This window comes from Chrysemys picta, chromosome 9 (assembly GCF_011386835.1).
Source record: "Chrysemys picta bellii isolate R12L10 chromosome 9, ASM1138683v2, whole genome shotgun sequence".
Lineage (NCBI taxonomy): Eukaryota > Metazoa > Chordata > Testudines > Emydidae > Chrysemys > Chrysemys picta.
This window is the reverse complement of record NC_088799.1, coordinates 100,897,118-100,909,651: the sequence shown is the minus strand read 5'-3', so window position 1 is coordinate 100,909,651 and position 12,534 is coordinate 100,897,118. Positions and strand designations below refer to the sequence as shown.

General features: G+C 50.7%; 1 protein-coding gene and 1 long non-coding RNA gene across 3 annotated transcripts in view; one reads left to right on the top strand and one right to left on the bottom strand.

Moving 5' to 3' along the window:
- GPC4 (glypican 4) overlaps positions 1 to 1,385 on the bottom strand; it is a 110,915-nt gene extending 109,530 nt beyond the window's left edge. The window contains exon 1 of one of the 2 annotated variants that reach the window (XM_008178985.4): positions 1,150 to 1,385. In XM_008178985.4, coding sequence (XP_008177207.1) covers positions 1,150 to 1,321 — 172 coding nt within the window. In that variant the 5' untranslated portion in view covers positions 1,322 to 1,385. Of the gene's footprint in view, positions 1 to 67; positions 544 to 1,149 lie in introns of those variants that run through there. The other variant, XM_042851182.2, reaches the window with a different exon arrangement.
- The window catches only part of LOC122173804 (uncharacterized), a 29,955-nt gene extending 18,109 nt beyond the window's left edge, over positions 1 to 11,846 (top strand). Inside the window, exon 3 of the long non-coding RNA XR_006174675.2 lies at positions 8,046 to 11,846. This is a non-coding gene — a long non-coding RNA (uncharacterized LOC122173804). The remainder of the gene's footprint in view (positions 1 to 8,045) is intronic.
- The last annotated feature ends 688 nt before the right edge of the window (positions 11,847 to 12,534 follow it).

Genomic DNA, 12,534 nt, shown 5'->3' with positions numbered 1-12,534 from the left:
CTTTTCAAATGCCCGTAATTGCATGTGCAATTAACCCGAAGGTCAGGAGAAAAATCTTTCAAAATACCTTCCTGAATTCTGTCCACATTCTTCAAGCTTTTTCCACTGGCTGGTTTTGACTCAGTTTTCAAACCACTCTGCAGGCAGAGAAGCCCCCCCCCCGCGTGGGTTTCCCTACCTTTGCAGAGGGGAATTATAACCACACATTTTAAAGCTACAAACTCATTTGCCACCGCCGAGTATTTCCTGAATGCAAAGAGCTGGGGCCTGATTATGCCCCTTCGACAAAAAACACACCCCGCCGCTTAAAGGGGAAGGGGGGTGGGGGGACCCTGCACGTTCCCAAGAACTTTCTTCCTGCCCGGCTCCCCTCGAGGAGCAGGGGGCGGGCGGGGGGAGGCAAAGTCTGCCCGGGAGCCTCCCCCCGTCGCTCGGCGGCTGGCTGGGAACGCTCCTGAGCACGGGCAGAGGGATCCCAGCCCGGGCTGACAAAGGGAAGGAGCCCGGAGCCACGGGAACGCCACCCACCCGGACCCCTGCCCCAGCCTGCGAGTCCCCCAACGCGTACCGCTGCAACCCAGCCCTGCAAAGCCCATGCAACCCCGCCCACCAGCCCTGCGCCCCCATGAACCCCCATGTAAACCAGCCCTGCAAACCCCATGCAACCCCCCCGTAAAGTCTCCCCCCGCAATCCAGCCCTACAAACCCCCATGCAAACCAGCCCTGCAAACCCCATGTAACCCCCCCTGTAAAGTCTCCCCCCGCAATCCAGCCCTACAAACCCCCATGCAAACCAGCCCTGCAAACCCCATGTAACCCCCCCGTAAAGTCCCCCCCTGCAATCCAGCCCTGCAAACCCCATGCAACTCCCCCTGTAAAGTCCCCCCGCACAAACCAGCCCTACAAACCCCCCATGCAAACCAGCCCTACAAACCCCATGCAACTCCCCCCCCCCGCAAACCAGCCCTACAAACCCCCCGCAATCCCCCCGCAACCTCCCCATGCAAACCAGCCCTACACACCCCATGAACCCCCCCCATACAAACCAGCCCTACACACCCCATAACCCCTCCCGCCCCCCAGCCCTACACACCCCATAACCCCCCCCGCCCCCCAGCCCTACACACCCCATGCACCCCCCCGCCTCACCGTGGATCTCGTGGCTGGGCGCATCGCCCTGGCTGAAGCCCTTGGCGACGTAGAGCCGCCGGACTTCGGAGCAGTTTTTGGACTTGAGCTCGGCGGCCAGCAGCAGCAGCGGGAGGCTGCAGGCGGCTAAAGTGCACAGGAGCGGGGGCAGGCAGGCGCTCCGCCGGGGCATGGTGGCGCGGGGGCCGGCAGGCGAGCGGGGCGGGCGGGCGGGCGGGCGGCGGCAGCAGCGGGGCGCGCTCCGGGCCCGGCGCTCGCTGGCTCTCTGAGCGGCCCGGCGTGCGGCGGCGCTGCGGGCTGGGCGAAGTGGGGTGGGGAGAGGGGAGGGCGCGCAGGGCCGGGACCGGCCCCCAGGAAAATCAGGAGCCGGGATCGCCCGCCTGGCAGGGCGGAGCCGGAGCCGGCCCCGGGCTGTCCCCTCCCACTGCCTGGGGAAGGCTGCTCCCTACCTGGCCCGGCTCCCGGGAGAGGAGTCAGCTCGCGGCGTGACTCCGGAGTGGCCCCCGGGGGGGGGGGGCAGAGAAGGGGCCAGCTAAGGGGGGTGGTGCCCCCTGGGACCGGGGCAGCTGGCCCTGCTCTGCACGGGGCTCCCCCGGCCCGAGTTTCAGGCTCCCCCTTGAGGCAGGGGCAGGACCAGCCCCAAAGCAAAATCCCTCATTGCTGGAGGAGGGTCAGATCCCCAGGGGAACCTGCAGTTGGGGCCCATCCCCATCCCCTGGATCCAGCCTGGGACACCAGGCCTGAGCCCGCGCCCGCTTTGGATGTGGGTCAGAACTTCTCATCTCGCCTGGCTCTAGGCACCGTGAAGCTGGCCCAGACCCCAGGATCCAAACCCCCTGAAGCCTGGGGGAGGTTCACACCCAGCTGGGAACTCCTGGCTCAGGCCCAGCGCTCCCTCCAACAAACCCCAACCCGGAAAGCAAAGTCGCAAGGTTTCAGGTGGAAAATGCTGGTTTTCTACCTCGAACCATAAATTGGCTTGGCCCTGCTTGGAGGCTGGACCAGGAGCACTGCCAGATGGGTGAGCCTCAGCACACCCAGTTGCATGCTTGCACGGTGAACATTTTGTGTTCAGGACTAATCAAAACTGACTTTCTTGGTAGGGACCCTCCTCTGTTTGGGAGGTGGAACTGGGCTCTGAATATTGACACCCCACTGCTTTGATAGTTCCCGGCTCCCCTCCTAAGCCCTGGCAGTTTATATCCGTGTATTTGCTGCTTGCTTTTACTTACTAAAAGAAATGTAAAACGCTTCATGCTACTGCAAAGATCATGTGAAGTATAAGGGTCTCAACCTAAAAAAAGCATTTACACGCTGGTGTTGTTCAAAACACTCTGGTTACAGCTAAGGCTAAAATATTCGATTAATGAAGAGAAATCCTAAAAGGAACAAAATAAACAACCCCCCAGTTCTCTTACAATAATACCCAGCCTCATAGAAAGTTTTTCACTCCTCTGGTGAAAGGTACAATACATGCAAAGCATTTCCATTAACGTGATACTTATGACAATATAGACAAGGGGGTACAAGGCCATAGGCTGGTGCTGGGTCCAGTTCACAGCTCTGCCAGGGGTTTTCTGTATGACCTTGGGCAAGTCACTTAGTCTTTGAACTCCCCAGTGTCTTGTCTGTAAAGGCAATAAGGTGCCTTCCTTCCTCCCGCCTTTTATTTGTCTTAACTAGATGGCAGGCGCTTTAGGGCAATGCCTGTTTCTTACTATAAGTCTGTACAATGCCCAGCACATCCAGGCTTTGCTCACTGAACCTATCGACCCAGGCTAGGAGGCTTGTTACCGCAGGCTGTGTAAATATACCCTTAGTGCTACTGTATTACATGATAATAGATTGCCATACAGGCAAGTAACACCTTCCTTCACGCCAAGGTACAGTTGGAAACTGCGTATTTCAGTATGACAAGGAGTGAGTTTCCTGCCCCATTAAGATGCAATGGCTCACGGGTGTCATTTTTTTAAACAAGCGTAGTGTTTTGTACAACATACATAACAGTATGGCTCTAACTCACATACATCACAGATTTCCTTTCTTTTCCCCCACCCCTTCTTCTCTGTCCTTCTCTCTCTAACATCTTTTTACACTGGAAACCGCACACAGGCTGAAAAACAACAGCAAAAAAAAAAAAAAAAAAAGAAAGTTCTCTTTTGTTAGGTGAAATGTAATGCCCGTGAAAGGTTAAGAGACTGTCAGAATTGGAAGATGAAGTCCTCTATTCATTTCCCGGCCTTGGGCCACTAGTACAGTACAGGCATTGCCATTTTGCCCTATCAATGACCCCCTCTGGGAACAAGATACTTGTTCAGCTCTGAGCTTTTCATGCGCAAAGAGTGCACATCCCACAAACGTATGTGGGGCACTTTGTGTAATGGGGACTATTGTAAACTAGGAATTAAAGCGAAATCAGCAGAAAGCCATTCCACCCCCACCAGCTTCTACTGGGATAACAGGAGTAAGGAGACCCCTTTTGTTATCCAAGGCATGGTGTTCTGTTTGGAATGGACGAGGTAAGCTGAACTGCCCTCAACCTGCTGCACTGTTCACCTAGTAAAGAACAAAGCTTCTTCAGCTGGCTAGCATGTGATAATGGCCTGAGCAACTCCTCCCCAGCCCTCCAGTGAAGCGGTGTTTTATTTTTGGGGCAAATCCTCCAATCCTCACAGAGTCACCAAGGCCTTGAGGTTGCCATGAGCAGTGCAGGGGTTCAAGGGATCTCATTGGAGGCCCAGGGCCCAAGTCCTCACTCAGCCCAGGCTTCCCTTTAAATCAATTGAAATCTGCATTGCAGGTGGAAAGGCATCTCACCCTTATTTGAGTGGAAGTTGCTCTCTTGTGTGTGGGCTGACAAACTGGGCCACAAATTCTCCTGAAGTTAGTGTTGTTAGAGTATAATCCGTCTAGCATCTGCTCCTTGCAAAGTATGAGCAAGTTCATAGAATTGGAAAGAACCTCAGGAGGTCATCTAGTCCAACCCTGCTGCTCAAAGCAGGCCCAATCCCCAGACAGATTTTTACCCCAGTTCCCTAAACGGCCCCCTCAAGGATTGAACTCATAACCCTGGGTTTAGCAGGCCAATGCTCAAACCACTGAGCAATCTCCCCCTCCGCTCTGTTTTTCATAGCACTACCTCATCACCATTCCAGCCATTCTTTGGCGAGACAATGCAGATTTTAAAGAGAACTAAGCAGGGAGCTGTGTACTTTTTATCCCAAAGTCAGAGAGAAAATGAAGGTGAGAAAGTCTGCAGAGTCCGAGACAGTTTGCCATTTGTTGCTTCCTAAATCCAGGAGAGAGGGGCATAGTATTACAAGAAACTGCCTGAAAAACACCAAAGGGTTTGTTGGATAGATAAGCAAGTTCCTATGTCAAAGGTAGAAGCAAAACAAAGCTGGTCAAAAATTTTAATTCAAAACTGTTTTTTTCTGAAATTCGTCATTTTTTCTGATTTCTTGAAGAAAACACTCCCCAAACTCCCAAAACATCCAGCCTTTCTGTTATGGGTTTTCCTTGTTCCCCAACCTAATCCTCCCTTTTTCAGTGTCAAAAGGGCAGAGGACACAAAAATTGGGGTTTGAGTTTTGAAAACTGAATAATGGTGGTTGGTTTTTTCAGCTTGAAATTTTCTGATTTTAATATGGGGAAAGCCCTTCAACATTTGTCCACAAGCCAGACTTTCCCACTGCTCAACCAGCTCTATGAAACATATCCTGGACATGGAGGCCTGAGTGTCAGAGGTTCTGAGTACCAGCAGCTCCCAATGATTTCAGTTAGTTGCGGATGCTCTGCACATAAAAAAAAAAATTAAAAACATCAGGCTCTAAGTCTTGCTCTACTAATTAGTATGATTACTAATGGTCCTGCCATGAGGGGACTGGACTAGATGACCTCTTGAGGTCCCTTCCAGTCCTAGGATTAGAGGATGATACCCCAAACCAAGACACACTTGGACCTTGTGAAAGTTTGGATACAGCTCCAGACCTGCTGGCACAAGCCTATCTTTAGTTATGGTGCCAGGAAGAGTAGACAAGGTGACATCATTCACATGGTGCCTTCAAGGAACCTCTTCTAGCAGATGCCATGCACTTTGCACAACTTGGCATTTCAAATGTTCATTGTCTGAGCAGGCTGATATGCAATTTTTCCTTTCTTCCCACTGAAATGCTGGTGGAAAGATGAAAAGAAAGGTTCCTCCTCCACCACTCTTTCTATTCACGTTTTCCCATCCTGCTTTGCACCCCAACAACCTGCTTTCTCCTCACTCATCCGCTTATGTCCTCTCCTCTCCCTCCCCTGCATTTAATGATTCCACTGGATTTAAAAAGCCTAATCACTGCTACCACCACCAAGCCAATGGTCCCTACTAGTCTGCAACAAAGACCTTGTCTACATTAGAAAGTTGCATCAGTTTAGCTAAAAATTAATCTAGATGAACTGGTGCACACCCCTCATGTAGGTCCTCCTAAATTGGTGGAAATCTTGCTGATACCAATTTAGTTTGCATGGGCAATGTATCAGATTAAGCTGAAATTGATAACAGATTTGTGTGTCTACATGAGACATTTGCATGGAAAAACTGGAGCAATTTTCTAATATAGATAGAGTGTTTACAGCAGGGACCAAACCAACAGAAGAGCAACAGTACCAGTTGGGCCAAGTATGTACTTGGGCATCCGTCCCACACACCCCTTCCACCGGGTGTTTTCCTGAGCTCAGCCTCAAGTTTCAAAGTTCTTTCTTGCTCTGATTTCAGAGCACAGCCTTCCAGGCTTCCCTCTAGCTCAAGCCTCCCCATAGTTCTGGTTCCAAGCCTTCTAGGCAGCTCTCAGCCTTTAGCCCAAGACAGGGCGCGCTGATCTACCTTTCCCCTGAGTCTTCTCCCTGGCCTTCCTCCTACTGCGCTGTGCTCCTTTCTTTATGAAAATCCAGCGTGGGTTTGATCATCAGCTGGGCCTAACACCCCTTCAGATCCCAGTCAGGAGCCCAATTTGCTCATTCCTGCTTAACCCACAGTTAACCGGTGTGGGGTTTGGCTCTCCCATCACTAGCCCCCAGTGTTTGGGGATGAGACGGTCTGGAGGTGTTGAACTAATTGATTTCTATTGCAGTACTGAGTGTTAGATTGTGACTCCTTTAGCCCCACGGTGAGCAGAAGCATCATGCAAGTAACTACTCCCCAGTCGGGTAAGGGGTGTACTATCCGGCCCTTATTTATTATTTGCTTTAAACACCCACCGGCTCAGGACTGAAGCCCCGCTGCGCTAGAGGCTGTACAAACACATAGGAAGGCAGAGCTCCTTTCCCAAAAAGTTTTGCCGTCTAAATTGAGACAAGATGCAACAAGCGAGCACGATGAACCAGAGCAGGAGAGAGCAAGGCTGGGTGAGGCTTGTAATAATAAGATTACATGGTTATGTTGGTTACACCCAGCTTGCGGGGCCCAAATTATCTTTTATTTTACATTAATGAATGAGGGTAACTTGGTTGGCTGCCATGGATGCAGGCTCGGTCTGTCCATTTTAGGAAATGCTCTGGCTCGTCTCCCCACCAAGCGTTGTAATGAAGTCACACTAGTCTGCAGACCCAATGCAGCAGAGAGCCAGGGATGCACTTCTTTGGCAGGTACCAAAATGTATTCACTTTCCCAGATTTCCATTCCTGTGCTCACCAGCTCTCACGAAAGGACGGTGGCAGATGGCTCTGACGTGCGTCGGGCTTACACCCAGCAGGCAGGAAGCTGATTGAACAGATCCTCTGCCAGCTAATGTCAGCCAGTGCCACTTCACAACCGGCCACGCCTCTCCCCGCTCCCCTACACAGCCAGCTTGGTGAGGGCTGCTGGCAAAAACAACAGATGAAACCCCCATGGATCCCTGTTCCCCAGAGTGCTCCTCCGCGGCGTTAGCGGCACACCTCACGAGTTCTAAGAGGGGGGCTGTGCCCCACTCTGATGGGGTTCAGAGACTCAGTCAGCAGGAACCTCCATGGCCACTTGCAGCACCATTTTGTCGGGGGATCATGCCATGCACGGCAGCTGCTCCCCATTCTGGGTGGCCTGATGTCTCTTGGCTGTATGATCTTCCTGACGCATCTGGGATACTGCTGCGTAGCTACATGGGCCCTGGAAAGCCCGCCCAGGCCTCTCTCGATCGGAATTACAGCCGGGAATGTTGATTCTCCATCCAAATTCACCGAAGAGCATAAGGTGTGTGGGGGTAGCGGTTTATATGGCATGAGTTAAGATTTGTCGCCTAGCTCAGGAACGGCAGGGAAAAGCAGACCCACAAGTCATTTCTGCATTTTCCTCCCTTCAAGTGCAATCCTTTGTTTAAGCCTCCCCCTTGTCTTCTGTGGTTTATTTATAGCAGGTGCCACCACCTTTTCCTTCTTAAGTGAACGCTTGCAGTGCTTTCAGAGCTGCAGAAAGCGAAGTGCTGCAGTCAGGACAGGCACAGCACGAGGAGGGCAGGGCAAGTTTCCCCTCATGCCGCCACCTGCCCTTTGGAAGGACCTTTGTCTTGGGTAAAAGGCAGTTTGGTCTCCAGGGTGCATTCCGGCTTTGGACTCTGAGCTACAAATGCCAGCTTAGTACCAGCTATTAATTGATGGGGTGTTTTTCTTACTTATCATATTTTAATGCGCGCAGAATAAACAGAAGCCTGGAGAAGAGCACTAAAGACAGAAATAAAAGCCAAACCCCTGTCAGAGGAATCCATGCAAATGCAAACTACAGAGAAGAGCTGGTGTACAGCTCTGTTAACTCATCATTCTGGGGTGAGGAGCATCAACCTTGCAGAAAGCCAGCCCTTAGCATGGCTGTGACTATCCCAATAAGAGGGCCATCAAAGCGCCACATTTTCTTAGTTTGTTTCTTCTCTTAAATGCAGGATTTCTTCCACAAAAGCTGAGTGAGACCAGTCATCGTTTGCTTGTGAGCGTGTCAGGCAAGCAGCATACTTCTCTAGTGCTAGACAGGGCCTCACTTCAGCCTGAAAGAAGAAAGAGAATGGATGACGGGGATGTATGCAGCCAAGGGGGTGGAACGCAGAAGATGATGTCGGGGGTATGTGTTCCTTTTTGGTGACGTGGGCATGGGTGTCCAATGTGAGACCATCACAATATATTTCAAGTGAACCCCAATAACTAAACCGTAATGACTTTGATCACTACTGAGCTAGGCTGTATATGAACTTATGACTTACAAGTGAAAAATTGCATACAACAGTGATGAGTGGTAGATAAGAAACTACTGAGGTGGATAGATAGATTAGAGAAATTAGTATGCAGGATGAGAGATAGATTCAATAGGTATGTATGGTTATAGCAAAATGGATTGGGGTAAGGTAAGACCTCCCTATTAATCACTGAGCTCCCCCATGCCATAATGTAGAGAGCCACTCTGCAGAGGCTGGGAATAAGGTAGGAAGATTGTGACTTTGCAGACACAGCCAGCAGTTGCTAGAATGACAATCTCAGAAAAGCAGCTGGGGAAATCAGGGGTCTCAGACACAACCTCCCGGTCATCACTTACACAGATTAATGCAGTCACCCTCTTGGCACATTTCAATGGCACTTTTCTTCCTTCTTGCTGGAACGTGCCAATTCTAAAGGGGTGGATGCAGTTTGTAAAGCTGCCATTTTGATTTATTATCCACACCAGATGAAACCGTTTGAAATTGATTTTGGTTTTCCTTGCCCGCAATGGAGCGACGTTCAGAAGAGAAGGAGAAGTTTGTTTATGACCTGAAAAATCAGTAAAATGAAAAGTACCGAGACTCTAGTTACGTCAGACGCTTATATAGTCTCCCTTCAACGTGTTTTACAAGCTCAGTCCCCGATGCAGCAATAAGAACCTCATATATGGACCCCTGGAACTTGTGGGTGCATAGAACTGCCTTGAGGTTCTCTCTGCAGGATCAAAGCATAATTTATGAATCCCTATAACACCCCTAAGGTAGTAAATAAGCATTAACCCTGTATTACAGTTGGGGAAACTGAGGCAGGAGGCTAAACAACTTAGTCACGGTCACAGAGGGAGTTCCTGGCAGGGAATACAGAAGTTACTGGTACCCAGTTCTGTGCATTATGTTTGAAAAATCTCTTAAGCATGAATAGTCTGCTCAGCGCTTCCCTCAGACTTGCCATGATGATATCCTCGGTCTGATTAGTTTAAAGATTATTTCAAAGGAATTTGTAACTATCAAGTGAAAAATCCTAGTTCCAGTAAAGCTGTCAGAAAAAAAATCCACATAAAACGGTGACCATTTTAAGCATCACATATTTTCAATGCTATGCACCTACTGTGAGTCACCTCAGGCTGCTTGGGTTTGTGAAAAGAGCTCAGAGAAAGCCCAAGTATGGTCCTTTTGGTGATTTTTTTCCGTATTCTCTCTCTTTACTGTGACCTCATTTGGAATATTTTAAGAGCTAGATCCAGCCCGATGCCATGATACTCCGGGAGAGCAGGGATATCACAGAAAGACTGCAAGAGGCAGATGCTGTCATCAGCTGTCAAGAGCAGCACTGAAAGATGTGGAACACTGAGAGTGTTTAACTTGGCTAAGCCCTTGTGTACACTGAGGTTTTTTGCACCCTGCACCAGCACAAACCACTAAGGTACAGGCAATGCTCTGGGGCCTGGCACGGATCCATCTCATTTCAGTTTCAAAGCGGGGTGGTTAGCTGCATGTGTGGAAGTCATGTTTTACCCCAGTGCAGCACAACGATGTGACACTCCCTGAGGCACCTCACCACTACCTGCCCTCAGCATGAAGGGTCTTGCCAGTGCCTGCTGAGCATCAACTCTCTGAACCTGCCAGCCCCAGGCTGCACTAGCCCTGCCTTCCCGGCCCCCGCAGGCCTCACTCTCCCTGGACAAGTAGTGACAGGCACACACCCACTCCCCCGAGCCCTCGGAGCCTTCCCTGCAGTGTCCAGCCCTCCTTTTCTACTGATGGCACTCAGAATTACCAGCCCGGCTGTTCCCAAAGGAGAAGGATGCACCAGCTTGTAAGAGTCCACTCCAGACCAGCATTTGGCTTAGCACCACAGCACTGAGATACATTTATAGTGAAAACCAGAATAAGTTGATTCTTAAACAACAGAGAGTCAAATGATAGTGAATAAGGATACTGGAAATAAATGGCTACATGTAAAACAAAATCATAACTCATTTTCTCAAGACTAAAAATAACGAACAGGTTAACCTTTGGCGTAAAGAAGCTTCTCACCCAAAGATCTCTCCAGTGTTTTCAATCAAGCCTGGCTGAGACCCCTGCTTTCATGAAGCAAAACTGCTGTCCTATTATTTCCTCAGTGAAGGGTGTCAGCACACACACCCTCACACACACAGTTTTTCTCTTCCCGTTCGTTTCTTTCTGAAGTCCCACAATCCTTCATTTGCATTCAGTTCAGACTGGGCATAGGAGACCCACTGTGAATGAGACAATACTCAGTTTACATGTAAATAGATACACATTTCTCGACAGACAGGAAACCTGCTTTTCACCTTTGCTAATGACCTAGACACAGACTTTAAGAAGAGTCAGTATACACATACATAAATTCTTTACACAGTATCTGCACAGACATTTCACAACGATATTGATGATCAGAGCGGCACAGGCGTTTATTCAAGACCTCATGTGACACTCTTTGGCGGAGCTAAAATGTAAATCCCGGAGTCAGAAGAGGGAGGGATATTTCCCAGGGAATTCCTTACTGCTAAATGATGCACTAGCACTTGGCTGAGCCCTCAAGGGTTAACACATTGTTGTTAATGTAGCCTCACACTCTACAAGGCAGCACGAATGGAGGGAGGGGAGACAGCATGGCAGTCAGAGACAGAGAGAGAGAGAGAGAGAGTTGCGCATTGCCCCTTTAAGTACGCTGACCCCCACTCTAAGTATATTGCCTTTTTAAGTAGATCAGCAAGTTGAGACAGCAGCTGCTGCCAGCAAACTCCCTCCATCCTGAGTCCTGCCGTGTGCCCTCCCCCGCTCTGTGGAGATGGGGTACAGGAGTGGGGGGCATGAGCTGGGGGAGGGGTCACCCGGACATTAGCCCCCCTCTTCCTACCCCTTGCACAGCAAGTAGGAGGCTCCTGGGAGCAGCTCCAAGGCAGAGGACAGGAGCAGCACAGGGCAGTGGTGGGAGGGACAGCTGAACTGCCGGCAATTGATAGCCTGCTGGGCGGCTGCCGCACAGGGAATTTGGGGGTGCAGGGAGCTGATATGGGGGCTGCCGGCCCACCCTGGCTCCAAGCCCCCACCAGCTAGCTACCAATGGGCTGCTCTTCCTGCAAGCCGTGGACAAAGCAGGTGTGACGAAGTGGGACTGTTCTTAATGTTTCCTCTGAATACTGTGTGGGTGCCTCAGGTTCTGGCCGACCCTCTGTCGCCTAGCAACTAATGGCCGGGCCCTTCCCCGCTGCAAGGGGATGCTAAAGGTGTGGGAGAAGAACAAGGTCAGGTGACCTCCTGGCCCCGGAAAGAGACAAAGGCCAGAAAGGAGGGGCTGGAGGGGGGTTTTCAGTTTGGAGCTGGCTGGGGACTAGGAGTGAGGGCAGATGGGGGGGTGCCCAGCTCGCTGCCCCCCAGGATGGACCTGGCCGAGGGATCCCGTTCACTGTACCCACAAGCTCTGTTTTAGACCGTGTTCCTGTCATCTAATAAACCTCTGTTTTACTGGCTGGCTGAGAGTCACGTCTGACTGCGAAGTGGGGGTGCGTGCAGGACCCTCTGGCTTCCCCAGGACCCCGCCTGGGCGGACTCGCTGTGGGAAGCGCACAGAGGGGCATATGCTGAATGCTCCAAGGTCAGACCCAGGAGGTGAAGCCGTGTGAGCTTCTTGCCCTGAAGACAGTCTGCTCCATGGGAGAGGAGGCTCCCCAAAGTCCTGACTGGCTTTGTGGGGAGCAGTTCCAGAGCATCGCCCGGGGACTCCATGACAGCAGGAGGCTGCCAAACGACGCTATAAGGGAGCATTGCACAACTTGAAAGAAGCGCGCTCTCGAATTGATCAGCCACGTAACAACGAAACGACGTTAACCGGGACGATGTTAAGTGAGGAGTTACTGTAATTTATTTATGTAGGGTTGTTTTTTTGCGGACTCAATAACAAAGATAATGCTGTGAAAAGTGATATTTGTATGTTTAATATCACTTTTCACACCACACTTGTTAGCTAGCTGGGAGGCTGTGATAAGTGATGTTAACAAACATACATCACTTACAAATGACTTACTAGCTAGTTGGGAGGCTGTGATGAGAAATGATACTTGCAGGTTTGTTAATATCACTTTTCTCAGCAAGCCCCAGGACAAATTAACCCCTGGATGGGCGGGTTGGAGGGGGAGGTAGCAGGGCCAGGGGTGAG